We start from the raw sequence: 25,857 nt of genomic DNA on the forward strand, positions 1-25,857 counted from the left end.
GGTATCTCTTTCAGTTGCAGTGTACTAGGACAGTGGAACTCCCCCTTTTTAACCCCCCCCCCCCCCCCTGCCCATTCTCCAGCAAAATATACTTGTCATGAAAGGCCACCTCCAATGTTGGGACACTTTTGGCTGGTGCTACCCAAGCTGTCCTTTCATCACATGTACCACTATAAACTGTGTTAAGGAAGGGAAAAAAAATCAAAATTACCTTTTGCAGATTATTTTCTCTAAAATCAAAATGTAAAGGTTTTGACATACAAAAGCGAGACATAAAGTGTAAAATAACATCAACACGTGTACTCACTGTCATCTGTCTGAGGTGCGGACAGAATCGCACTGTGTTTTTTCTTTACTTCCTCCACATTGGCTGCTATTTTGTCGATCATCTCTCGGATCTCGTCAACCTGAAACAAACAATGGTAGAAAATTTAAGAATAATAAAGGGCTTCAAAACCCTTTCTGTTTGTTGGGCCAAAAAAAAAAAATAGGTGTGGTTAAGGTAACATAGCCAAAAAAAATAGGGTAGGAAGGTAGGCAATCACTTTTTTTTTTAAACTTTTTTTTCTAATGTGTACAAATTAAACCTACTTGACAGGGAAATAAGTGTGCGACTCGGGCGATTTCGCTTTCATTGCGTTTTCTGCACTCGTTTTCTTTTTTTTTCTTTTTTTTTGACAAATGTAATAAAAAGTTATAGGGTCGGCCCCTAAAAATAGGGTAGGTCGGGTTACCGTAACCACACCTATTTTTTTTTTAGGCCTTGGCTATTGCCAAACGGTGGTAATATTGCCTGTTAGCAGTTTGCCTGAAACATGTTTCTTTTTTAACTATATTGCAATCTAGATACATGTATGTTTTGATAGGATCGCAGACTATACATGTATATTTTGATAGAGGGATAAGTACAGAACAACTTTGTCTATACCCAAGTGTACCTAATTTGATTTCCATTTACTTCAATTCCTAGCTTCCCTCTGGTTAATTTTTTCTTCAAAAAGTACACTTGAAAGGGAATTGTTTACCCTTTTCCAGGTCTCCCAACAACTTTAAATAAAAATGCAGGTCAGCTTTGTTGTCGTCTGTGGCGACTGCTACCTGCCTGGCGCAACTTGTGCTGTCATTGCCACCAGGTCTTCTGAACATTTCAGCTGTCTATACAGACTTAAAGGCGCAGTTCTTCCAGTAAACACAGTTCTGCTCGTATTTCAGATCTGCTGAGGCCTGTACATGGAATATAAGACCATTCCTCCACTTGTACACATACCAACAATCATCAGCCTCACTTGTTCCTGTGTAGAATTGGAATTTTTTTATTAATTAACTTCACAGATTGACACTTTTAAGAAATTAATTCACATAAAACTCCAATTCTGCTCAGAAAGCATCCATACTGTTAATTCTTTGATATGACTGTAAAGTTGATGGTACAACCTTATCCCAAGTAAAAGCCTGCACAGATCTGTGGTGGTGAGCCGAATCTTTTACACAAGAAGGGCTGTACCTTTAAGTCTTGGGCGCCTCCCTGAATAGACCTTTTCAGTATCTGAGCAGCTCTCGCGAGATATTCTCAAGACAGTACGCTCTTTGTTATGCTTTGAACGTCGCGAGATATTCTCAAGACAGTACGCTCTTTGTTATGCCTTGAACGTCGCAAGGCTTTCACAGCTCGCGCGAGATAGCTGTACTACATGCATTTCTATGGTTTGAAGTTTGCCAGAGTTTGCGAGAGCTTGGAATACTGATAGGGTCTATTACTCTATGGCTGACAAATACACAGCACAGAAACGCATGAATATGATCATAACGAAACATTAAAAACAAAACGTCAATACCAGGTGCGGATTCACATAAGTTCTCCATGTTTCAAGACATAAAAGCAAAGCCTCAGACAAACATTGTAACATTCAAGAAGACTCAGCAAAAGCATGTACCCAACTGTGACCTACCTGTTCAAAGAACTCGTCCATGAAGCCGCTGCTGTCAACCGTGACAGCAACGTCATCCCCGTCATCATCATCACTTTGCGCCTGAAACAACAACGTTGACAATATTATCTTCTGCTACTGTAGCTTTATCAATATCATCCCCGTCATCACTTTGCGCCTGAAACAACAACGTTGACAATATTATCTTCTGCTACTGCAGCTTTATCAACATCATCCCCGTCATCACTTTGCGCCTGAAACAACAACGTTGACAATATTATCTTCTGCTACTGCAGCTTTATCAACATCATCCCCGTCATCACTTTGCGCCTGAAACAACAACGTTGACAATATTATCTTCTGCTACTGTAGCTTTATCAATATCATCCCCGTCATCACTTTGCGCCTGAAACAACAACGTTGACAATATCAATATTATCTTCTGCTACTGCAGCTTTATCAACATCATCCCCGTCATCACTTTGCGCCTGAAACAACAACGTTGACAATATTATCTTCTGCTACGGCAGCTTTATCACTTTTGCACATAAGGCAAAAAAAAAAAAATAGGTCTGTTTACGGTAACATAGGCCAAAAAAATAGGGTCGGTAGGTCGGGATTTTTTTTTCTCCAAAAAACCATATTTTTACGTTATTTTGCCTTTTTTTTTTTCCCCCCCAAATGCCAAAAAAAAGTCTAGGGTCGCGCGAAAAAAATAGGGTCGGTCGGGTTACCGTAAACAGACCTATTTTTTTTTTGGCCTGAGAGTAATGTTCAATGACTGTGTCCCAAATTCAATATCAGTGTTGTTCCCAGAAACATAAGACAATAGCTAAGTCAGTTGGACCTGCATTCAAAGTATGTATTGGTCAAAATGTCCTGGATGTGAAAAATGCTGTGTCAGAAGACCAGCCTAGGGTCAGAACAATGCATCAAATCAAAAAAATATGCTAAATGTCTGATGACCGAGGCCTGGGAACAACACTGCAATGTTCCTGTTTCAAGTTATTTTTGTTTTGCAAGAGAGAGGAACCATGTTCTGTTCCAACAAACTGAAGCAGAAAATTGACTCACTCAAGAATGCTGTCTGAAATTACTTCCATTCAGAGAAGGAGGGGAGTTGGCCATCTTTGATTTACAACAGCAGATTCTGGAGTGTTTAACAATTTAGCTGAAAATTACCCCATTTTGCAGACAAGACATCTAAACACAACAGAAGCACATTTTATTTTGTTTGAAAAATATAATTGTTGCACTTTGAATTGTATTCCCTCTGTTACTCTTTTTGAAGTTCATGGAACATAACTGCTTCAAGTAATTGCCATCAGCAGATGAATAAGGGACACATCACGGAACATTACCCACCATCAGTCACACATAGTGCATGAACCTTTTTTTTAATCTAGTTTGAAATTATTGTAACCGTGTGCCGAAACACTACGATTACCTCGGGAAGCGAAGTGCAATCAAACAGGATTGAAAATGTTAGGGCTAATTTATTAGCCCTATAAAAACTGTTATGCAAACCCGAAGGTTTCCATGAACATACAGACAATCGGAAACCACCAGACCCCATCACAAACAGAATTCTACAATCCACTGGTGTTGACTTTTAAAGGCCAACAACTCGGGTGCAGAGTCTGCTGTGAAAGGAGCGGTAGCCTCCCCTGTCACATCCATGCCGCTGACACTCACACACAGTTTCAAGAATAATCAAAGTGTTTTGGTGTGCATCAGGACTGCCTGTTAGTTTTCAGCATGGTACATGTACTTGATACTTACCAGATACTGTAGGAACCTGTGGTGAAATAAATTTAACAAGCATGCTGGAAATGTTAATCTGACAAAAGTATAAAATGAGTTGCATAATTGGATAAAAATCTGTCCAAATGTCCCTGAAAATAGTACACATCATTACAAACGCCATGGCAATTTTCTCCCCTTGAAAAAAAAATAGAAAACGAAAGAAAGAATGAAAAAAAGGCAGAGCAGAAAAACAGCACTCGTAATAAACTTTTAACTCAACATGAAAAAAATAAAAATTAACCTGTATTGATGCTTAAAAAGTCACATCCTCAAGTGTATGTGTCTGGCATAAATACGCAAATAGGAGCTTCAACAATTTCTGTAATTTGGCTTGCAAAAAGCAAAAGAGAGATTACATTTTCTCGCTGAGTTTCATGTGAACTTAGGGGTTACAGCGGAACCCCCCTTTTAAGACCCTCCCCCCCCCCCCCCCAATTCAAGACCCCCCAATTTAAGACTCTCTCTGATATAAGACCCTGTTTTCTCAGACTTTTTGTTCTTCTTCTTCTTCTTCGTTCGTGGGCAAAAACTCCCACGTACACTCGTGTTTTTGCACGAGTGGAATTTTACGTGCATGACCGTTTTTATCCCGCCGTTTAGGCAGCCATACGCCGCTTTCGGAGGAAGCATGCTGGGTATTTTCATGTTTCTATAACCCACCAAACTCTGACATGGATTACAGGATCTTTTTCGTGCGCACTTGGTCTTGTGCTTGCGTGTACACACGAAGGGGGATAAGCCACGAGCAGGTCTGCACATAAGTTGACCTGGGAGATCGGAAAAATCTCCACACTTTACCCACCAGGCGGCCACGATTCGAACCCTCGACCTTCCGATTAAGAGGCCGATGTCTTACCACCCCGCCACTGCGCCCGTCAGACTTTTTGTTCATAACCTCCACAAATTCACCCCCATTTTAAGACTCCCTCTGTTATAAGATCCTCTCTTCTCAGTCTTTCTGTTGATAACCTCTACAATTTCACCCCCATTTTAAGACTCCCTCTGTTATAAGACTAAGAGCCTCTCTTCTCAGTCTTTCTGTTGATAACCTCTACAAATTCACCCCCATTTTAAGACTCCCTCATCTTTAAGACCTGATTTTCTTAGATTTTGTTTTGGTCTTAAAAGGGGGATTCCACAGTGCTGATAACCAGATACTGACTGATAACTCAGAATCCACCACCCTTGTCCTAACCTCCGACCATGCATGCATAAAAGCAGCGCTTGAAAACACTGACAAGCCAGGCCCAGCTAGCTGTTATGGATTGCTCAAATAACAAACAAGTGGGGGTATCCTCCCAGGGGAAAGAGAACCCTGGTGCTTGATCAGGATAGGGATAATGAATTGTCCTCTCTCCCGAAAGAAAACACTGAAAGAATTTCATTTTACTTTCCTCCCTCTGGCTGTCTGACTATTTTCTGATTGGCCACTGGACCTGGGAGCCATTGTTGCTTTTGTGCTGCCTGTATCATAAATCAGACTGGGCTAATCATGGTGGTGTTAAGGTTTTAGTATTCTAGCTTCCTGGAGAATTGTGTGTGTGTGTGTGTTTGTGTGTGTGTGTGTGGTATGTGTGTGTGTGTATGTGTGTGGTGTGTGTGTGTGTGTGGTGTGTGTGTGGTGTGTGTGTGTTTGTGTGTGAGCGGAGTGTGTGTGTGTGTGTGTGTGCGTGCATGTCTCTGTGTCTTTGTTTTTGCGCGAGTTATGTGTTTGTGTGTGTGTTATTGTCTGTATACTTACATGCATGTGTTTGTGTATGCTCACAGGCGGAAGGTATCGTCCACTGGACTACTACTATCACAGAGAGACTACTTTCTGTGATAGTAGTAGTCCAGTGGACGATACCTTCCGCCTGTGTTGGGAGTTTTGGGGCATTTTGGGCGGAATTTTTTTTTCTCCAAAGAACCCAACTGGTGTAATTTGGTGTCATCTTAGCTCCAAGTTTGCCATTATATTCAGTTTTTACAACCATTTTTGCCTCCCCCATTCATTTTTTCGGTGGACACTTTTCCTTTTTGGCGGAACAAAACAAAAATTCGGCGGAAATTTGCCTTTCGGCGGACAATTCCCATGCTTGGTGCACACGCCTGTGTAGCTGGTAACTTGACTGTTATGTGTGGCTCTGATCATGTCAGGAGGTTGGAGGGGGTGGGGGGGGGTGTTCAGGACAGACTGGAGAGAGTAAAGGTCAAAATCATTATCATGTCGCTGGCATGTACTACAGGTTTGCCTGCATTTTGGATTAACTCTCTCTTCTTGTTAGCAGTCTAATCAGCTGTTCAATGAGTGAATGAAGCCCCGTCCCGATATAACCTTGAACGTTTGAAACAATGCAGAACAGCTCTCCAACAATCTTTCTTCACGAACAGAATCATAGACACATGGAACTCCTTGGACAAGAATGTGCGCCGACAATGAACAGTTTCAAAAATCGCTTGGACAATGCACTGAAAGACTATATGTATAGCCCAAATGTCAGTATGCCTCTCACTACAAATTCCCACCAGCCAAGAAAAAGTTGATAGGATAGGCCACAGTCAAAAGATCGTGTAGGTTACCTAGCTCAAAGTTAGGCTAGGATAGCAACTGATCAAAAGATCAGACAAAGGCTCAACAGCCTAAGTACCAGTCTGTCAACATATCATATCATAACATATCAAAACGACGTTAAACACCAAATAAAGAAAGAAAGAATTGAATGAGGGGTAGAGGTGAGGGGTAGGTGTGAGGCCATGCATGTACTTTTTGCTCTCATGGCACAGTTTCCTTTTCATGCTAATTATCATTTATTCATGGGGCGATATATATATATAACAGAGAGGAAGGGCAGCTCTCAATAAACAGATTAATCATTCTCACCCCCCCCCCCCCCCTCTACCAGACTTATTTTGATTGAGAGGTTGAACAAAATGTTTTTAGAGCATGAAGAAAATATCCTCTGTGTGATGTACATCTCCAGAGCTGAGACTTGGGGGACATCATAAACAAAAGATATTAATGCAGCCTTTACAAAAGTTACAAACCATGTTTTTCACACCTTTGTTTAAAATTAATTTTCTAGCCATGCTATTATCAAGTAGATTTCTGCTTTCATCAACCTTGTTGTTGTAGTTTCATAATCCTTAAACTCAGATCATGAGAAAACTACAAGTATACATGTACATGTATCATGTATTATACACAAATATTTCGGTTTCTATGCTATTCCAAAATTACAAAATGCTTCCATTCAAGTTGCAACAGACAGAGTAAACACAGAATAACATTCACTTATACAATGTATGCGGTTGCCAGCTTGTTCTGTGACCTTCTTTGTTAATCTGTATGAGACTTGATTTCCTCGGTCACAACAATGCTTCATAATAGACACTTTACATTTCAAGTGCATTCAGATGGAACAATGAGTTCTTTTCACAAAGCACAACAGATATTTTATAAATCAAAGTGCATTTAAAGCAGAGGGCTAGACAGCAGGAGAAAAGAATGTGAGTCACTTCGGCATTAATTGCATTTTGAACATTAAAACCAACTGGTAACACACTGAATAGCAAAGGTTTAATAGCCCATTTTAAAACTTCAATCATATATCAGATACCAGTTCAACCTGCTTGATGTCAATAACAGCTGGAGCAATAAAATATCAAAATGTGCTTCAATGCATGTTAATAAATTGCTTGAGATAGAGAGGGAGAGAGAGAGAGAGAGAGAGAGAGAGAGAGAGAGAGAGAGAGAGAGAGAGAGAGAGAGAGAGAGAGAGAGAGAGAGAGAGAGTGACAGACAGACAGGCACTGAGACAGATGGGAAAATATGCAATGACATCAACAGTAACAAACAAACACACACACAAACATCAACGAAGATTTTCTCAGTCAGTCACCCATCAGGTCTTCAATATCATGACAACTGATGCATCTACCTAACAGACATTAATGAACCACAACCACCACCACTACAATGGGGGGAAAAGAGAGAGAGAAAGAGAGAGAGAGGGGGGGAGAGCACCAGAACTTAAAGGTACCTTCCCCAGCAGGCCATGTTATAATAGTAAATCACCATACAACCCTCCAGGTTTTAGCAAGGAATAAGAGCATCTTTCCACTTGGACTCATACCAAAAATCTTTAGTCTGGCTGCTCTCTGCCAGAGCAGGACATTTTTATGAAATCTGATCTTGACACCAACGTCAATCTTCAACATTAATTAAACTAAAATGTCCAACTGTGTGCAGAAAATAGTGAAGCTGTAGCTGTAGATTTCTGGTAAGTGTCTGAATGGAAGGATGCCCTTGTTCCCAAACCTGGACAGATCTGTGGTTAGCTGACATTGGCCTCTCTACCTGGGAAATACGGCGCCTTTAAGCCGCCACACAGTGACTGACAGGTAGGCAGGGGACCAGGGGACAGGGGACAGAAAGATCTATAACCAGAGCCAAACAGACACAGCAAGCAGGGCAAAAATAAACCCACGACTCCCTAATCAGTCCACAGAGTATTCCCAGAACCATCCTCTGGCACCGAGAGTAGAGAGGACAGAGAGAGCAGAGACAGGACTGAAGTCAGAAAGGGTGGGGAAGGGCAGAGAAAAATAAGCAGTCAATCTCCCTGGGTTTTGACTTGAGCGTCAAGGAAGGAGCTTTGGGCAATCTCTTGAATTAGCCCTGTGTGAGTGTCCTCGTCACAGTCTGTATAAATCTCAAAATATTCAACTCTTCTTTCAGTGTGTGACGTGACTTCCCTAGAAGGCTAATTCAGGAACTTGCCAGTGGTTGAGTCTGTGGTGGCTTCCTTGGTGTCAAGGAAGAAGGTTTCGGCATTTCTTGAACCAGCCCTGTGTGAAGTCTTCATCAATCACACTGAATGAATCTCAAAATATTCCCCTCTCCTTTCACAGAATATGATGTACACATCAGCAGAGCTAATTCAAGAGACTGTCAGCGTTTCAGTCAGCGGTAGTTTCGTCACCAATCAACCAACTCATATTTTGGGGTGTAATTAAAAGAAGAGAAGGGGGTGACCTAATTAACACCAAGGGGTTCACTGTGCCCACGTGTGCAATGCCTCGGTTCCCATCCAAATTTATTTTGAGGAACAAAAATGAAATGGGACAAAATCATGGAACTCAGAGTCAAAGCAACGCCAAACTCAACAAATCCAACAGCTGCAATGACAAACAAAATGAACTGAACTTCCAACTGAACTTCCAACACTAACTGTTTTCAACTGTCCTTTTCCCCTCACATTTGAAGACAAATGAATCAATCGAAACTAGGAAGAAAAATCAAGCATTGGAACGACAAACTGAACAGAACAAAAACACTAACTCTAGTAACTGATAAATGATGATGAAGATGATGATGAAGATGATGAAAAAGAAACAAATGTTTCTGCATTACCTGCTCAGTGAGCGGGGATGATACTCATTACTGAACAGTGGTGATGTTCCACTTAGTAATTTGTTTCTTCTTCATCATTTGAACAAAAGAGAAATCTAATCAAACCAAAACTCAAATAACTGTACTCAGTTCAATAAAATACCTCGATCAAGAAGTCTTCATCATCCTCATGCTTCTTCCTCTTTACGGACTTAAGTAGCAAAAATCAAAATGAACACACATAAATTGATGCAATCACAAAACTGAGACATACTGACAAAACGCCAATTACTTCGCAATTTCACTGAAACAAAATTAGAAATCAAAAACAGTCAACATCAAAAACGCACCAGAAAGAGTCTAAATGCTTGATTGTGTTTTTGCACTGCTAACTTTCTGCACTCAAAATGCACAAGCATATAAAATTAACAAAACAACAATAAAAAAAATAAAAAATTCAAGTGCAAAAATAATTACACTTTATGTGGAATTCTGCACACTGATGCTGCATTAGTACAGGATGAAATATATGAGGTATATATATATATCAAAGTGACAGAACTTAAATTTCACGACTTTTCAAAACTGCACAAATGTACAGTAATTGGGTGGGTGGGTCATATGAAGTATACCAGATCCTCTAACATTGTCGGTACCACTTCATTTTCTCTACATTAACCAAAGCGTTCCTAATTAAATTTCCTTATTGATTAAAAGGACAAAGCGTTCCTAATTTCCTTATTGATTAAAAGGGCACCAGCATTTGAAATGGAATGGAATTTATTACTGCTTTCACAAATCTCCTGGACAGCAACAAACAATTAGTGAATTACCCTTATTACATAAAAGCCTTTTTTTCTCTCTCTGACAGCATTTAAATGTAGGTAAGCGTAGTGCAAACAAACCCTAGCAAAAGCCATTGGGCGATCGATCTAATCAACTCTGGACAAAATTGATGGGAGTTCTTTTTCTTTTAGTGTTTGTTTTAACTTCAGTAAACAGCATTTCCTCTGTTGTATTATGTATAAGACCTGCAATATTTGCAAAAGTGGGTCTCGAAAAAGAGTACTAAAAGGGTAAAATATTAAGCAATATACCTTCTTTTTTTTTACCAAGGCGGAAACACGATGATTTTTACAAAGATTTTCAAAGAGAGGAAGTCTTATTCAGTCTTAGAACAGCATTTACACTATACTAGAGCAAACAAAACTGTTCACTAATTTAGTTAACTGATAAAGAGTTAAAGGACATAGTAGCGCACAGCAACTTATAATCTTTTCACTATTGTACTAAAAAGTTCAGGTTGACTACACACAAAATAAATGCATGCATACACACACACCTACACACACTATGTGTTGGATTTTCTTGCTTCTTTTCAGTTGTGAACAAAATAAACTGCTGAAGATTTGTATGCAAACCTTATGATCCAGTTTTAATTTTACTTCCCCAAAACAAATGCCTCTGAAACTGAAAGTGGAAAACCTCTTGCAACTTAACTGTGAATGTGCGGAAAATATGTTATTGTTGTTACATTGTATTGTATTTTGTAGTAATTTCAGTTTTGTTATACTTTTAGTCCTTGGGACATTTCCTCAAGGGAATCCCAAGTCAACAAAGCAAACTATAAAAAAATTAAAAAAACTTTAATGTGTTGTTGTTTTTCGTTTTTGAGGAAGACTTCACGAGTCAAAGACAAAGGCCCGTTCATACTGTGTTGCTTTGATCTTACAACGGTCAGACATGTGCTTCTTCTTCTTCGTTCATGGGCTTAGACTCCCAAGTTCACTCATGTTTTTAGCACGAGTGGATTTTTATGTGTATGACCTTTTTTACCCCGCCATTCTGGCAGCATACGCCGATTTCAGGGGAGGCATGCTGGGTATTTTCGTGTTTCTATAACCCACCGAACTCTGACAATTGACATGGATTACACTATTTACAGGATCTTTTCCGTGCGCACTTGGTCTTGTGCTTGTGTGTACACACGAAGGGGGTTAAGTCACTAGCAGGTCTGCACATAAGTTGACCTGGGAGATCGGAAAAATCTCCACTCTTAACCCACCAGGCGGCAGCGACCGGCATTCAAACTCACGGCCTCCCGATTAGGAGGCCGACGTCTTACCACCATGCCACTGCGCCCGTCCAAACTGTGTTGCTTTGATCTTACAACGGGTCAGACATGTGTATAAGCCACACTGCATGGCTGCACAATGGTCACTATAGTGGAACCTACCTTGTTAAGACCTCCAAAAATCTGAGAAATGCAGGTCTTAAAGAGGAGAGAGGCTTAAAATGGGGGTCTTCTTCTTCTTCTTCTGCGTTCGTGGGCTGAAACTCCCACGTACACTCGTGTTTTTTGCACGAGTGGAATTTTACGTGTATGACCGTTTTTTACCCCGCCATTTAGGCAGCCATACGCCGTTTTCGAAGGAAGCATGCTGGGTATTTTCGTGTTTCTATAACCCACCGAACTCTGACATGGATTACAGGATCTTTTTCGTGCGCACTTGGTCTTGTGCTTGCGTGTACACACGGGGGGTGTTCGGACACCGAGGAGAGTCTGCACACAAAGTTGACTCTGAGAAATAAATCTCTCGCCGAACGTGGGGACGAACTCACGCTGACAGCGGCCAACTGGATACAAATCCAGCGCGCTACCGACTGAGCTACATCCCCGCCCAAATGGGGGTCAATTTACAGAGGTTATGAACAGAAAATCAGAAAAAGCAAGGTCTTAAAAGGGGGAGGTCTTAAATTGGGGGGGGGGGGGGGGGGGGGTCGGTCTTAAAAGCTGGGTGCCACTGTACCATCTAGACTGGGCATCAATAATGTAACTGTGGTTGCTTCTTCTCCTGCTCCTCTAAATGACCACAAAGGAAGTCAATGTTAATGCCAGCATGTCACTGAGCATCTGTTCTGACCCACTGCTTCTTAGTCTTACAAGTTACATTCATCGCCTTCTCTCTCTTGACTTTGATTCCAAATGTATGCAAGTGCATGCCTGTGTGTGCATCCGTACCAACATGGGTGTCACTGTGCCTTTTCTTGCTTCTTTTATCTTTTTCACAGTTTTTCATGACAATTGCAAGACAAAACAGAACCAGAATGTATTCAACACTCAGTTCCTGTTGGGGTTAAGCCAACAACTTCTAAATCTCAATAACAGCAGGCCTGAACTCATTATCATTGTAGTTAATTACTTCCTTGCACATGCATATATTCATACTGTCAAAGTGACAAAGATAAATCTGAACACACCCACTCCTGTGGAAACTTTCTCCCTCACTGTAACAAAAAGCGCTCTGTTTTAGATGACAATTCAGATAGATTGTATAGTTTCACACCTGCACCCACTATACCATTACACTTACACAGTTTACAAAATGTATGTTTACAATCACATCCCTAACACTGCACAGGATGATTTTGTGCTGCAGTCTGACACAGTGACACAATGCATACATCACGTGGGTATACATCCACTGTTTGTCTTCAATAATGAGTTCATAAGCAACTGCCACTAGAGAATAAATTGTGAGTACACAGTTTCTGCTTTGATCATGATGAAACTGATCTCTTGATCAACAACTTGATAAATTCTGAGTACACAGTTTCTGCTTTGATCATGAAACTGATCTCTTGGCCAATAACTTAGCCATGGTAATGTGAAGATCTCATTTTGTCATTCTATATAATATATCAAACACACAGTCAATTACTTTCACTTCAGTATCATGGCTTACGAGCTACAGCTGTGCAAAAACTTTCAAGTGTTACTAAAACTAAAAATAAGAGTAAAGGTCTGTAGTGCATCATAAAAAATGGGCATTACAAGTATTGGGTTTAATATTTTCTAACACAATTGCATGTCCTCTAAATGACTGCCTGTGTTATGAGTGTGTCACTGTCATTGTGTCAACAAATTGTAATTTTGAATGCACTTTTAGTTCAGATGCATTGGTTCTGTCAATGTTAAGCCTGGCTGTTGGTAACAACATTCTCACCACAATGACAAGGGGGAATAACACACACACACACACACACACACACACACACACACACACACACACACACACACACACACACACACACACACAGTTCAGAATGATCAATAAAACAATTGTGGCTGCCTAACGGTTGAAGATGAAGACACACACAGACAGAGTTGAACACACAAACACACACACATACATGTATACAAACACAAGGAGTAAAGCGTGTACCAGCCCCTGTTGCCCAGTATAGGTAAGCCAGGAAGGTTATATTTATAATCTTGTGATCCTCTACAAAACAAACTACACTGTTCATAAATCTGCATAATTCATAACTTTGTAGCTGCACCTAACAAGATTGTGAAACAGCACTCAAGTATGAATTACCTTTAATGGCCACTCGTCGGATTGAACATTTACAGGACAAAATCCAAACAATTGAAAGCCCAAACTGAAGTACAAGCCAGGGAGTCCAAGTGTTTTAAGAGTGAGCAAACAAAGGTTGCACAACCATGGAGTAATTCATGGTTTAGGATTAGGAGATTAACTTTTATCAAAAATGTATGACTCAAGTATCTCACCCTGTTCATTCTATCCTGCTTGTGTCGAGAGGTTTAGAATAGCAATGACCATGATAATACAAATATACACTGCATTTTTCAGTCATTACAGTTCATACCTGTCTCAGTTTTAATACTTAAAGTGCATGGGTTGCTTGGCTAAACTGTTGTTATAAGAATGTTGTTTGTAATTTGTACGCCTCACTGACTTAACTTCAACCACGTTCCGTTTAATGTACCAATACAGTTCTATATATATATTATTAGTAGTACTTACAAGTTTCAAAACAGGTTTACTGGGAATGAGTAACATGGGTGTTTAAAACATCTTATACATGAATGTATAATGATTAATGAACTGACACTGCTCAACTAAACACACAAATGGATGCTACAATGTGTGCACGCTTACAAGCTGTGAAAATAACATGTGAAGATATGTTACATTATGCAACGAACTCATACTGTCTAATTACAGCAAACTAAAGTAGAAGCCAATAAGCGAAGGGGGTGATAGAAGTGTGTGGTCAAAGCAGCACCGCTTCTTGCATCACATCAGAAATTGGGTCTGCAGCTGTTCGGTTGGTTGATGTTTGGTCCCGAGTAACACTGCTCCTACTTTTATTAACCACACACTCCGAGTCAGTGGATGTAGATCTGAGCTAAGCATTGGTGTGTAAGGCGCCACAAGGGCCAGAGGGATTGATCGGCATCCCATCGATTGAATGGCGAGTAGCGTGCAATGGCACGAGAGCATAGAGATTTATCAACACCGAAACCCGGCAGGCAAACCAAGCAAATCAAAGCTGTTGGGCCTTCGGGGTGGGAGGGGCACTTTGCACTGGATGTCAACATGTACGAGCAAAGCGAGTTTTCGACCAACTTTTCACGGGGACTTTTATCAATGAAGGCCGAAAAAATGAGTGAAAGGGACGGGAGGCATCACACACTTTGAAGGGGGACGGGTCCAAAACAGTAGGGGGGAGAAAGCAAGAGAAAGAGAGGGGTGACCAGTTCACACACACACAACACATGCAATCGCACACCATCCCACCTACCGCTTTCAGAGCAGCCAAGCGATCCTTCGTCATTTTCTCATGCAGCAATCAGAGTAACAATCCGAGCGAGCGTTAGCAAATCCACAGTATCCGTATACAGGCCATATATCGCTCACAGAGAGGAATCCCAACCGTTGCTCAAATGACAGGGATCAAATCAATACAATTTTAATATTTGCGACTACGATCACTCCATTTCTGCGCAAGGCCGGCTGGTGGTTTCTGCTTCCGGTGCCTGATTAACAAAGCGCAGCGCCGTCTGGTGGGAAGAAATTGTACACAGTGCGTGGGGATTCCCCAGCGATATCGAAAGGAGAGAAAAAAAGACACACGCATTTATCTTTTCTTGTTCATGCTGTTCTTCCTGCTGTACGCTGGACAAATCTGTGTTTCGGAGGTAGAAAGCCTGAAGAACTTCTGTCATTCTCACAAATAGCGGATTTCTATGAGTGAAGCAACGCCGGCTGAGTAGCAAAAAGGGGGCGTGGCCAAACAACTTCTTGCGGTTTCGACACAACATGCACGTATGCGTCATAGTACACTTTGACTCATTCTCTACCTCATAACTATCACTTCTTCTTCTTCTTCTTCTGCGTTCGTGGGCTGAAACTCCCACGTACACTCGTGTTTTTGCACGAGTGGAATTTTACGTGTATGACCGTTTTTACCCCGCCATTTAGGCAGCCATACGCCGCTTTCGGAGGAAGCATGCTGGGTATTTTCGTGTTTCTATAACCCACCGAACTCTGACATGGATTACAGGATCTTTTACGTGCGCTCTTGGTCTTGTGCTTGCGTGTACACACGAAGGGGGATAAGCCACTAGCAGGTCTGCACATAAGTTGACCTGGGAGATCGGAAAAATCTCCACACTTAACCCACCAGGCGGCCGCGGCCGGGATTCGAACCCTCGACCTTCCGATTAGGAGGCCGACGTCTTACCACCACGCCACAGCGCCCATAACTATCACTGAATTAGCAAGCGATTTTGATCAGTTTGTACGCGGTGACGGCAGTAAATCTTTTGTATCCATTGTTTGTACACACACCCTCTTTAATTGAACATTTGCAAACATTTCAGAAAGATTTAGGGTAACAGCTTTTGTTTGTAGAGAAAAGCAGCCCTGAGCAGCAGCAGATATATTGTGCTAGCTGAATTTTACTACAGTTTAAGTGGACACGATGTGAAAACAGTATCTGAAGCGCACCCACACATTGTGTGCGTGTGTGTCATTGTGTGTGTGTGTGCGTGTATTTTGCTGTTTGAATGCACTGAATTAACTCAAGGCAGGCAATATTTCTAGTGTATTGCATATGGTTGAAAAAAAATCGTGTCTTATGTTTTATGTCTCATCCATTCTAACATCAAATCCGACATCAGTCTCACCATCATAATCCTATTCAAAAGTATTTCTGCTTTTGCTTGGGTTTTCAGAAAAAAACACTTCAGATTTTGTGACCTCCAGTATTTAATTGAAAGTATAACAAGGGGTAATGCACAAAAGAAGAAAGATTACGTCTGCTGCACTGGAAACTATTACATAGAATATATGCAACCAATATTTTATTAAACAAAATGGGATTACGAACATCGAATAAGTGTGAAGTTTGTAATGAGTTAGACACCCTTGAACACCCTTGAACATTTCTTTTTTAGTTGCCAAGAGGTGATGAAGGGTTGGAAAATATGTAAAGATTTTGTGTATAAGAAAATACATGTTGCCATCATTTTGAATGAAGAAAATGTATTTTTGGGTTATTTTAGGGAAAGTTTGAAAAGTGATTATATTCACTTTGTGAATTATTGTATTTTAATTACCAAAATGACCATTGGAAAATTTAGATATGGGAAAAAGTTAGATTTGGGTGTATTATTGGAAACTGAGCTAAACATTAGGAGTAAATTTATGTTATGATTACTTTTATGTATTTATTTATTTAAACATATTAGTTTACTGATAAGGTTTATTGATTTAAAAATGTACACATTTGACAGAGAAAAGAAAAGACCTATGAAGAAGGTTTGCTCCAAGCCACAAAAAAACAAAAAACAAAAAACAAAAACTTAATAAGGCAACAAAATAATTGTAGTAGCAAACCTGCATGCAACTGAGGTTTAAAAAACAAAACTAAAAAAAACCAAGGGGTAATGCAGCATACTCAGGAAAGCCATTATAGATAAAGATCTTTGTTCACTGTATCTGTTTTTGTTTTAAATATTTTTCTGTGCATCAGTGTGTATGTAACATACATCACGCCCTGGATCGTGGAACGCCTATTTGTGTCCACCGCAGGTGCTTCACACGATTATATCCCCCGCACGCGGAAGCAGTTGATATATCGCAAACGAATTGCCCTGTGAAGGTATTTTATGGCAGATCACAATATTTATTATAGATATTCCGAAGCAGAATTGCCTAGGCTATAAGTACAATATTTTACTTAGGTCTTGTTGTGTACTCGTGAACAGTGGCGTTCGAATTTCTGCTCAAGTCAATGAAAATTACGCAGAGAGGTCTCAATTTCTTACAAATTAACCCAGAACTACCATTTGAATCACTATTCTAATACTCACAGTTCAATCTTCGATACCTTGCAGACTTGAATGCGCGTTTTGGGGCACCAGCATCGCGGATAAGCTGCTCTAATCTAGCGTTATTTTGTGGTACTCGATTCTCAGTGGGTAAGGTCCCCCGCAGACACCAGATAAGGTCCCCCAAGCTGCGGGGGATCTTACCCCGTCAAATTTCACTGTTGATCTTTGTACCCATCATGAGTCTAAACTTAACTAACCTGAAACTTAAACATGGAAAGCAGTATCCACAAGTAGTTAGACTTTGACAAGCAACCGTGCTTTGTGTTATTTTATCATTTTTAACGTGGGGGACAGTATTTCTGACCTGACTTGGTGAAATTTCTTCTCTTATGTAGTACACAAGAGTATAAATGGTAAGAAAACTGGCTGATCCAATGCAAAAAAAAGTACCGGTCAGTTTGATATAAACTTCAATACAAGAAAGTCTGGTTATCTACTATTTTAAGGCATTAATTTGGAGACACCTACCATGTGGTTGGTCTTGCGGGGGACATAATCGTGTGTAGCGCCTGCGGTGGACACCACTAGGCGTTCCACGATCCAGGGCGTGTACATGTGTGTATGGTCCTGTGTGCCCAGTGAAAAGTGAAGGGAGGTAATGCAATGTCATGCAGGAGACATCTAATTGAAAATAAGTTCTATACATTGCATCAGCTTGTTCCATATGGTTATTTAGGTATTTGTGTAAGTGTGATTGTCTGTGTACATGTGAGAAAAAGTTTGAGCCATACTTGCTTTGCATGTGTGCAAGCATACGTATGTTGATGCAGTAAAATCGAAACAGTGAATTACAGAGGAACACAAGACACCCATTCTTGTTCAGAATATTCAGTTTTAATTTACAGCGCTTTTGACATTTTAATGCATTCTTCTTTCACAACAGAAATTCATTTAAGAATGAATTTGTGTAAGCGCATCAAAATGAAGCATTAGAGTAAGCCCCAAAATGACAGAAGGCCTTAAGATATACTTCAGCACGTCAGTATTGCCCTGAAATGTCTGAATAAAAGACAAGAGATTACATGTGCAGAGCATTTACACCTTGTTTATACAAGGTACATTGATGACGAGAAGACAGTTTACTTTGACGAACCACCAACTTCCCCATCCACAAATGCACATTTTTTTAACATGATTTATTTAGCAGCTTGTTTGTTTCAACCTCACACAGAAAAGACACACACATAAACAAGCAACAACAACAAACAAACAAAAACACAAACACTTGTTAAAGAAACAAATTGTAAGAGTTGCTGTCCGACCTTTGCAGATTTGAAATCTGTTCATTCAGTCATGCGGATGCCCTTTTAAGTATGAATTTGCATCTTTAATAACTTACATACAATATGTACAAAATTTACATCACATACATTCAAATGACAGAGAGAGAGAGAGAGAGAAATCTTTCTTTATTATTTACTGATGGCTTTCGAACTAAGAGCAGGCATGATAATAACATTCACTTGCACAATGACACTTGTTTTAAAAGTGAAACATTCAGTTTGCAACACAACTTAAAAACCTCAACTTCCACATGTCCTACAACAAGACGGTGTGAAGATTGAAATTTAAATACTACAGCACCAGAACCAATGATTGATATGTCAAGCTTGCAGAGGATATTACATGTACAGCCGTGCTAGCTGAATAAAAGCAACCTCTTGGACGCTCACTGTAGACTTCTGTCTGCAGAAAATGTCTGGGTAGCTGAGCTGGCAGTGTCATGGGTGGGACTGAAAATGTCTGGGTAGCTGAGCTGGCAGTGTCATGGGTGGGACTGAAAATGTCATGAATCCTGAAGAATTTTAAAGGGGGGGGCAGTCGCTGAAGGATTTGTATAATTAACAACCAAAAAACCGTCACAACAGACATTATGAATCCGGATTTCCGGAAGAAGCCCAACAATGCAGTGTCTTATGATAAGTTTTTGATCACTAATCTGTTGGCTACTTGTAGGATCCGTGCAGCATTGAAAATAGAAGGCGTTTGTTAGTTTGTTCACTATTTTCTCACTCCCCGTTTTGCATTGTCTTTTCCATGGAGAGAGATTCTGTACCACAAGTTAAACGAAACGCCATGCGAAGGTAGGAGTACAATATAATATTCACAACCATCCATAACACAATAAAAACACTAACTCGTTCAACATCTTACTTTTGAGTATGGTTGTAAGTGTGAATGCATTCAGTCAGTATGTTGTCCTTGAGTTGCAGTTACGTGGATTTCACCTTCAGAACGGCCACAATGTTTAAAAGCATCCTTGTAGCCTCAGTTTTCACGTCTGTACAGTTTTGTACGAGTCCTTGTTCCACACCAGCAAAAATACCAGTGTTACTGACAGTCTGAATCCATGTTCTTCACCAGCAAAATACCAGTGTTACTGACAGTCTGAATCCATGTTCTTCACCAGCAAAATACCAGTGTTACTGACAGTCTGAATCCATGTTCTTCACCAGCAAAATACCAGTGTTACTGACAGTCTGAATCCATGTTCTTCACCAGCAAAATACCAGTGTTACTGACAGTCTGAATCCGTATTCCTCGCCAGCAAATAAAAAATACAAGTGCTACTGAAAGCCAGATTCAGCCCAGAAGCATCCCTCTCCACGCAGACTGTGTAGATTTCAAAGCGTAGATTCCACGCTGGTGAAAGTGCTGGCACTACTAATACTATCCAGTGAGAGAAGAGAAACGCTGGTCTTGACCGTGAATCCACCGTTGTAGTTCTTGTCTGGGGAAGGGGCGAACCGCACTTGCCTGCAACTGAGAAATGTAGAGGTCAAGTCACAGACCAAAGTAACCATGCAACTTGCTTCTGTGTTCTAACAAATCTTGTGATGTTGTGAAGTGACCTAAGTGGCAAACTAAAACACTTTTCAACTCAAACCTTTTTTCTCTCCCTTCTTCTTTGCATGTGATGTGGATTTTTTTTAAAATTCAAGCAAAAATGCAGTTTTCAGCAAAAACGGAAAAAGAAACATGTTTGTTTGATTGCAGACAGCATCCCTTTAACCTGTTTGCTGTCAGGACATATTTGTATACAAAGCATTACCAGTGTTTACCTGAGGTGACAACAGAAATGAATACACCACACACATTGTTTGTTTGTTGTTTTTCTTCTTCTTCTGTTATCATTTATTGAACGATTTCTTGCCTGTTAAAGCAAGTCAAACAGGACGTCAGCTAACGTCCTACAGGCAGCGCAAGGTTCAAGCTCACCTGGTCATGTTCTCTTTCTCTTCGTCGCTGTCAAAGATCTCTTTGCGCTGGTCGCGGGCGCGGAGGAACATGACCTCGGTGATGCCGTTACTGCTGCTGGCCACATAGATGGCGCCACATTCCTCCGCTCTGCCTAGGTTGCGTGGCGCTGGGAGATCAACTGCTGTCTGACAGCCCCTGGATACAACAAAACACTATGTGTCACCTTCAGTGTGAAATTTGCGCTTGCAATAAATAAAGAATAATGTCTGAAAGCATGATTTATACTGCCAGCATTTTTACAAGGATCTAGCACAAGGAAAAATAGCATATCTGGATGTGGAATTATATTTCATTTTCATTTCATTTTCATTACTTTATTGTCCCATCGCTGGGAAATTCGGGTCGCTTCCTCCCAGTGGAAAGCTAGCAGCAACGGAGTCGCGCTACCCAGGTGTCTGCGTGTTTAGGTGTATTCAGCCACCTGCACTTATGGCAGAATGACCAAGGTCTTTTACGTGCCATTGTGATGACACGGGGGTGGGACATGGCTTCCGTCTCTGGGTCTGCACATAAAGTTGACCCGTGTCCGTCCCGGCCCGAATTCGAACCTGCGACCTTTCGATCACAAGTCCAGTGCTCTACCAACTGAGCTACACTAGGTTGTACAGAAACACCATACTCCATAATTCTTTTGTATCTTTCAAGATACTGTTTAAACAAGAGGCGAAGCCATCAAGGCTCACGTAAGAAATCGACAAACAGTAACACAAACTCAATCACTCCGTCACACATACACACACACACACACACACACACACACACACACACACACAGTAAGCATAGGTGACATTGTGCAAGAAAGCGAGACACTAGATCTAGATCTGAATGGCCGATTTCGAAGAAAAAACTAGTCTCGGCCCGCTCGGCAAAATAACAATGACCGAGACTTTCAGTAATTCCTTCGCGTGACGTCTAACCCTCTTACGTCATAATGTGACGTCTTCAAATGTTGTGACGTCTTCAAATGTTAAAGTTTCTACCACAGATATACATACATACATACGCACGCACGCACGCACGCTCGCACAGACAGACAAAGTTTAGCATCGCATAGGCTACACTTACGTGAGCCAAAAACCCATCATGAAAACAACAATACTCAACAAGCATCCGAGAAAAGGGAACACTATTAATTATTGAGTGGAAGAAAAGCTTGCACAAAATCCAAAGTGAAGTCAATTTACTTTTCAAGAAATCCGTGGCAATACAATTTTCCAATAATGCGCACAAGGTAATCAAAAGACAGGTAAGTGGACATGACTTACTTGACTTGTTCTTTGTCTGTAGGCACCACTGTGGCTTGGAGGGAGTTGAAGTAAGTGATGTACAAGAAGGGCTCAGTGTATACTGGAATCAAACATAATTATATCAATGATAACCAAACTGGGATCACCCACACATATTTATATCAAAGATCCACATGCTAATGCGCGATATACACAGCGCACACTACACATTTACGGACGCATTTTGAGCAACAATTTGATAAACTAACCAATCTTTTTCCGAATCAAAACAAAGGAATTTTAAAAAGTTTTGACCAGGAACTTACGACATGGATTACTTTATAACAATGTGAGCACACATGTGATTGCATTTGCACTTTGTGAGTGTGAGTGTGAGTGTGTGTGGTGTGTGTGTGTGTGTGTGTGTGTGTGTGTGTGTGTGTGTGTGTGTGTGTGTGTGTGTGTGTGCGTGCGTGTGTGTGTGTGTGCCTGTATGAATGTATGCAAGTGCACTGCCATTGTTGATAACAGATTCCCAACTGCCAAGGATGTATGCCCAGAGTCCAGAATTAACCCTGTGAAAATGACATCACACAGTGCTGAAAGAAGAGCCACCATTTGAGATTCACTCAGTGAGACAGTCAACCTCACACAGTCTACTGCGTTACTTACAGAAAGACAGGGGCAGACCACTCCACTTGATGTCTGACTGGCGACTCCTCTGGCCTCGGTGGTCCACAAACACACCAAACTCTGTTGAAAACAAATCAAAACAGTTTGTCAAACACTCTTTAGCACATCTTGTTCAACGTCATGAATATTATTTTTTAATTCAATCACTGCTTCACCTGGACAGCAATGCTCTGCATTGTGTTCTTTGAAGCATGACCTCGTTTGGTTTAAACTGTTTTATTCGACGTTTGTGCATTATTTACAACAAGAAGGGCAAAGCCCATACGACTCACATGCTTTACACATTTTTCCTACCAAAATACATGTGACCTTGACCCAAGGTCAAGGTCATCCAAGGTCATGCAACACAAAGCTGTTAATTCAAGACATAGGAAGTACAATGGTGCTTATTGGCTCTTTCTACCATGAGATATGGTCACTTTTAGTGGTTCACTACCTTATTTTGGTCACATTTCATAAGGGTCAAAGTGACCTTGACCTTGATCATATGTGACCAAATGTGTCTCATGATGAAAGCATAACATGTGCCCCACATAATTTTTAAGTTTGAAACAGTTATCTTCCATAGTTCAGGGTCAAGGTCACTTCAAAATATGTATACAATCCAACTTTGAAGAGCTCCTGTGACCTTGACCTTGAAGCAAGGTAAACCAAACTGGTATCAAAAGATAGGGCTTACTTTGCCCTATATATCATATATAGGTGAGGTATTGAATCTCAAAAACTTCAGAGAAAATGGGAAAAATGTGAAAAATAGCTGTTTTTTAGGCAACATTTATGGCCCCTGCGACCTTGACCTTGAAGCAAGGTCAAGATGCTATGTATGTTTTTTGGGGCCTTGTCATCATACACCATCTTGCCAAATTTGGTACTGATAGACTGAATAGTGTCCAAGAAATATCCAACGTTAAAGTTTTCCGGACGGACGTCCGGACGGACGGACGGACGGACGACTCGGGTGAGTACATAGACTCACTTTTGCTTCGCATGTGAGTCAAAAAAACGCATATAGAGTAAACAACAACAAGCATAATGCTTATAGTGGTGTTTACAGTTTTCTAGAAAAATACATATAAATGGCGGCTATTGTAAGGCTTCTTTTTAAGCCTACTGTCTATATGATACTTACCGAGACAGTACTATTCTTGCACATTATCTATTATAGGCCGAAAAAATTGGACAAAACGCTGCGTGGGTACAATTATCTCCCATAACCATGCGCCACCGTGGATCCCAAGCACTGTCCGAGTGCTTCCCCCTTACAGGATGTAGGTGGCGCGTCCTCTTTCTTTATGAGCTGCAGACCCTCAAAAAGCCCATAACATATCAAGAGGGGAGGCGGGAGGGAAACTCTAATAGTACTGTCTCGGTAAGTATCATATAGACAGTAGGCTTAAAAAGAAGCCTTACAGTCAATATAACACTTACCTCGACAGTACTATTCTTGCACAGAATACCAGAGTGGTGTGAGGGTGATATGTAGAGTATTAAACTCCTTAATCAAAATCACTTAAATCCAAGGATTAAGATACCCAGGCAATTTTCGAACAGTACTACCGTAAAAGAAAATATACCCAAGAAAAATACCTTAGACTGACGTGACCATGCTGGCAACCACTGCTTTGGCAATGCCATACGACTGGTCAAGCCTGAGACTGGAAAAGTCTCGCATATAGTGGTTAATAAACGTGGCTGGAGTCTTCCAGAACGCGACCGCCATTATGCTTTGGAGCGAGGCACCCCGCACGTGCGCCAACGAGGAGCCGATAGCCCGAATCTCGTGTGCCCTGATGTCAGGGACCACATCCACTTGAGCATGAACATAAGCCTGTTTGATAAGCAAGGTCAGCCAACGAGCTAAAGTTTGTCTAGAAATATCCGATTGGTACTTCGGATTAAGCGAGACAAACAGTGACCGCTTAGAAGACCGAAAGCTACGTGTTCTATCCAGGTACACTCTAAGGGCACGTACTGGGCAGAGGAAGCGATCAGGGTCATCATGTTCAAGAGTGGGAGCCAAGGCTTGAATGACTACTGGTTTGGACAACTCCGAGGCATTCTGATTCTTGGCTCGAAAGTCTGGTAGGAAAGCCAACGTCACCTGATGTGTGGTGAACTCAATGTCAAATTCCAGGCCACTCAAAGCTTGAATACCACTGAGTCTACGGCAAGTGGCTAAAGCGATGAGGAACACAGTCTTAAAAGTCAGGAACTTGATACTAATGCCTGCCAGGGGTTCAAACTCCTTGCTACGCAGGAGTTTGAGAACCAGGAAGACATCCCACTTGGGAAATGAAACCCGAGGTTTAGACACCGCTGCATTGCTAATACCCGAAAGGACATTAGCGATGAGGGAGGAACTGATCAAGTGTTCAGGTCTGCGACCAGTAGCAGCCGCAATCGTGGAAGTGATGGCAGATTTGTATCCAAGAAGAGTCTTAGAAGAAAGACTCTTCTTTTGATACACTTCCACCAGGAAGTTGGCCAAGTCCTGTGTTGAGGGATAAAGCGGCTTTATCCCCTTGGACAAGGCGAAGGAGGCCCAAGCTCTCCAGCGTAAGTCGTAGAGCTGATTAGTTGATCGCCTCTTAGCGTTCAAGGAAAACTCTACTGAACTCTTGTGCAATCCTAGTGCAAGCAGTTTGGAGCGCACAAGAGCCATGCGGTCAAGCACAGACTCTCTGGACGTGGATGAGGGAGGCCTGATCGAGGCTGGAGCAGACTTCCCCCGTCCAGATTCAGAGGTAGAGGGTCTACGTGGGTGAGACCGCGAAGATCTGGAAACCACGGAGCTGTTGGCCAGTAAGGCGCGACCAAAATCAGTCTTGGCCGTTCCTGCAGATACTTTGCCAGTACCCTCGGAATCAGAGATGTCGGGGGATAGGCGTAAGCATCGAGGAGCCTCCACGAGAGAGTGAATGCGTCCACGTGGAACGCATTCGTGTCTCGAAAGGGGCTGACGTACCTGGGAAGCCGAGCGCTGAATCGAGTTGCGAACAGATCGATCAGAGGACGGTCCCACCTTGCCCACAGACGCTGTAGAACGTTGTGAGCGATGGTCCATTCTGTGGGGAGAACCTGATCGCCCCGACTGAGAATGTCGGCCAGGGCGTTCAGTTTCCCCGGAACGAATTGGACTGACATCCGGACCTGATTGGTCTGGCACCAGAGCAGAATCTCCTCCGCTAACAGGGAGAGGGACCGAGAATTGGTGCCCCCCTGGTGGCGAAGGTAAGCTAGGCATCTGAGGTGCGTTGCATAGAGAAAACAATCTGTTCGCGCAGAGACAAAAGGTTTTCATGTTGTAGGAAACGCTATGTTCGCGGCGAACTGTTCGCGGCGAACTCAATTCTACCCTCTCTA

At 41.5% G+C, this 25,857-nt stretch overlaps 2 protein-coding genes across 8 annotated transcripts in view; both read right to left on the reverse strand.

Annotated features, from left to right (window-relative positions):
* Window positions 1-260: 260 nt before the first annotated feature.
* On the reverse strand, window positions 261-15,150 carry LOC138976473 (syntaxin-like). Of its 2 annotated transcripts, XM_070349323.1 has the most exons (4): window positions 14,719-15,150; window positions 9,269-9,316; window positions 1,950-2,030; window positions 261-407 (listed from the first exon to the last, which is right to left on the reverse strand). In XM_070349323.1, exons 1-4 carry the CDS (start codon window positions 14,749-14,751, stop codon window positions 291-293), a joined length of 279 nt encoding a protein of 92 aa, XP_070205424.1. In that variant the 5' UTR covers window positions 14,752-15,150; the 3' UTR covers window positions 261-290. The 2 variants fall into 2 exon arrangements, with proteins under 2 accessions (XP_070205424.1, XP_070205425.1); XM_070349324.1 differs by lacking the exon at window positions 9,269-9,316 and having other exon boundaries at window positions 14,719-15,146.
* A 2,976-nt stretch (window positions 15,151-18,126) lies between these two features.
* The window catches only part of LOC138976478 (citron Rho-interacting kinase-like), a 76,287-nt gene continuing 68,556 nt past the window's right edge, over window positions 18,127-25,857 (reverse strand). For 5 of the 6 annotated variants that reach the window (XM_070349328.1, XM_070349332.1, XM_070349333.1 and 2 more), the window contains 4 exons: window positions 22,474-22,554; window positions 21,841-21,922; window positions 20,534-20,710; window positions 18,127-20,077 (listed from right to left, as the gene is read on the reverse strand). In XM_070349328.1, the coding sequence (XP_070205429.1) occupies window positions 19,939-20,077; window positions 20,534-20,710; window positions 21,841-21,922; window positions 22,474-22,554 (479 nt within the window). In that variant the 3' untranslated portion in view covers window positions 18,127-19,938. The remainder of the gene's footprint in view (window positions 20,078-20,533; window positions 20,711-21,840; window positions 21,923-22,473; window positions 22,555-25,857) is intronic. The other variant, XM_070349329.1, reaches the window with a different exon arrangement.

This window comes from Littorina saxatilis, linkage group LG9, assembly GCF_037325665.1.
Source record: "Littorina saxatilis isolate snail1 linkage group LG9, US_GU_Lsax_2.0, whole genome shotgun sequence".
In the NCBI taxonomy this organism is placed as follows: Eukaryota; Metazoa; Mollusca; class Gastropoda; order Littorinimorpha; family Littorinidae; genus Littorina; species Littorina saxatilis.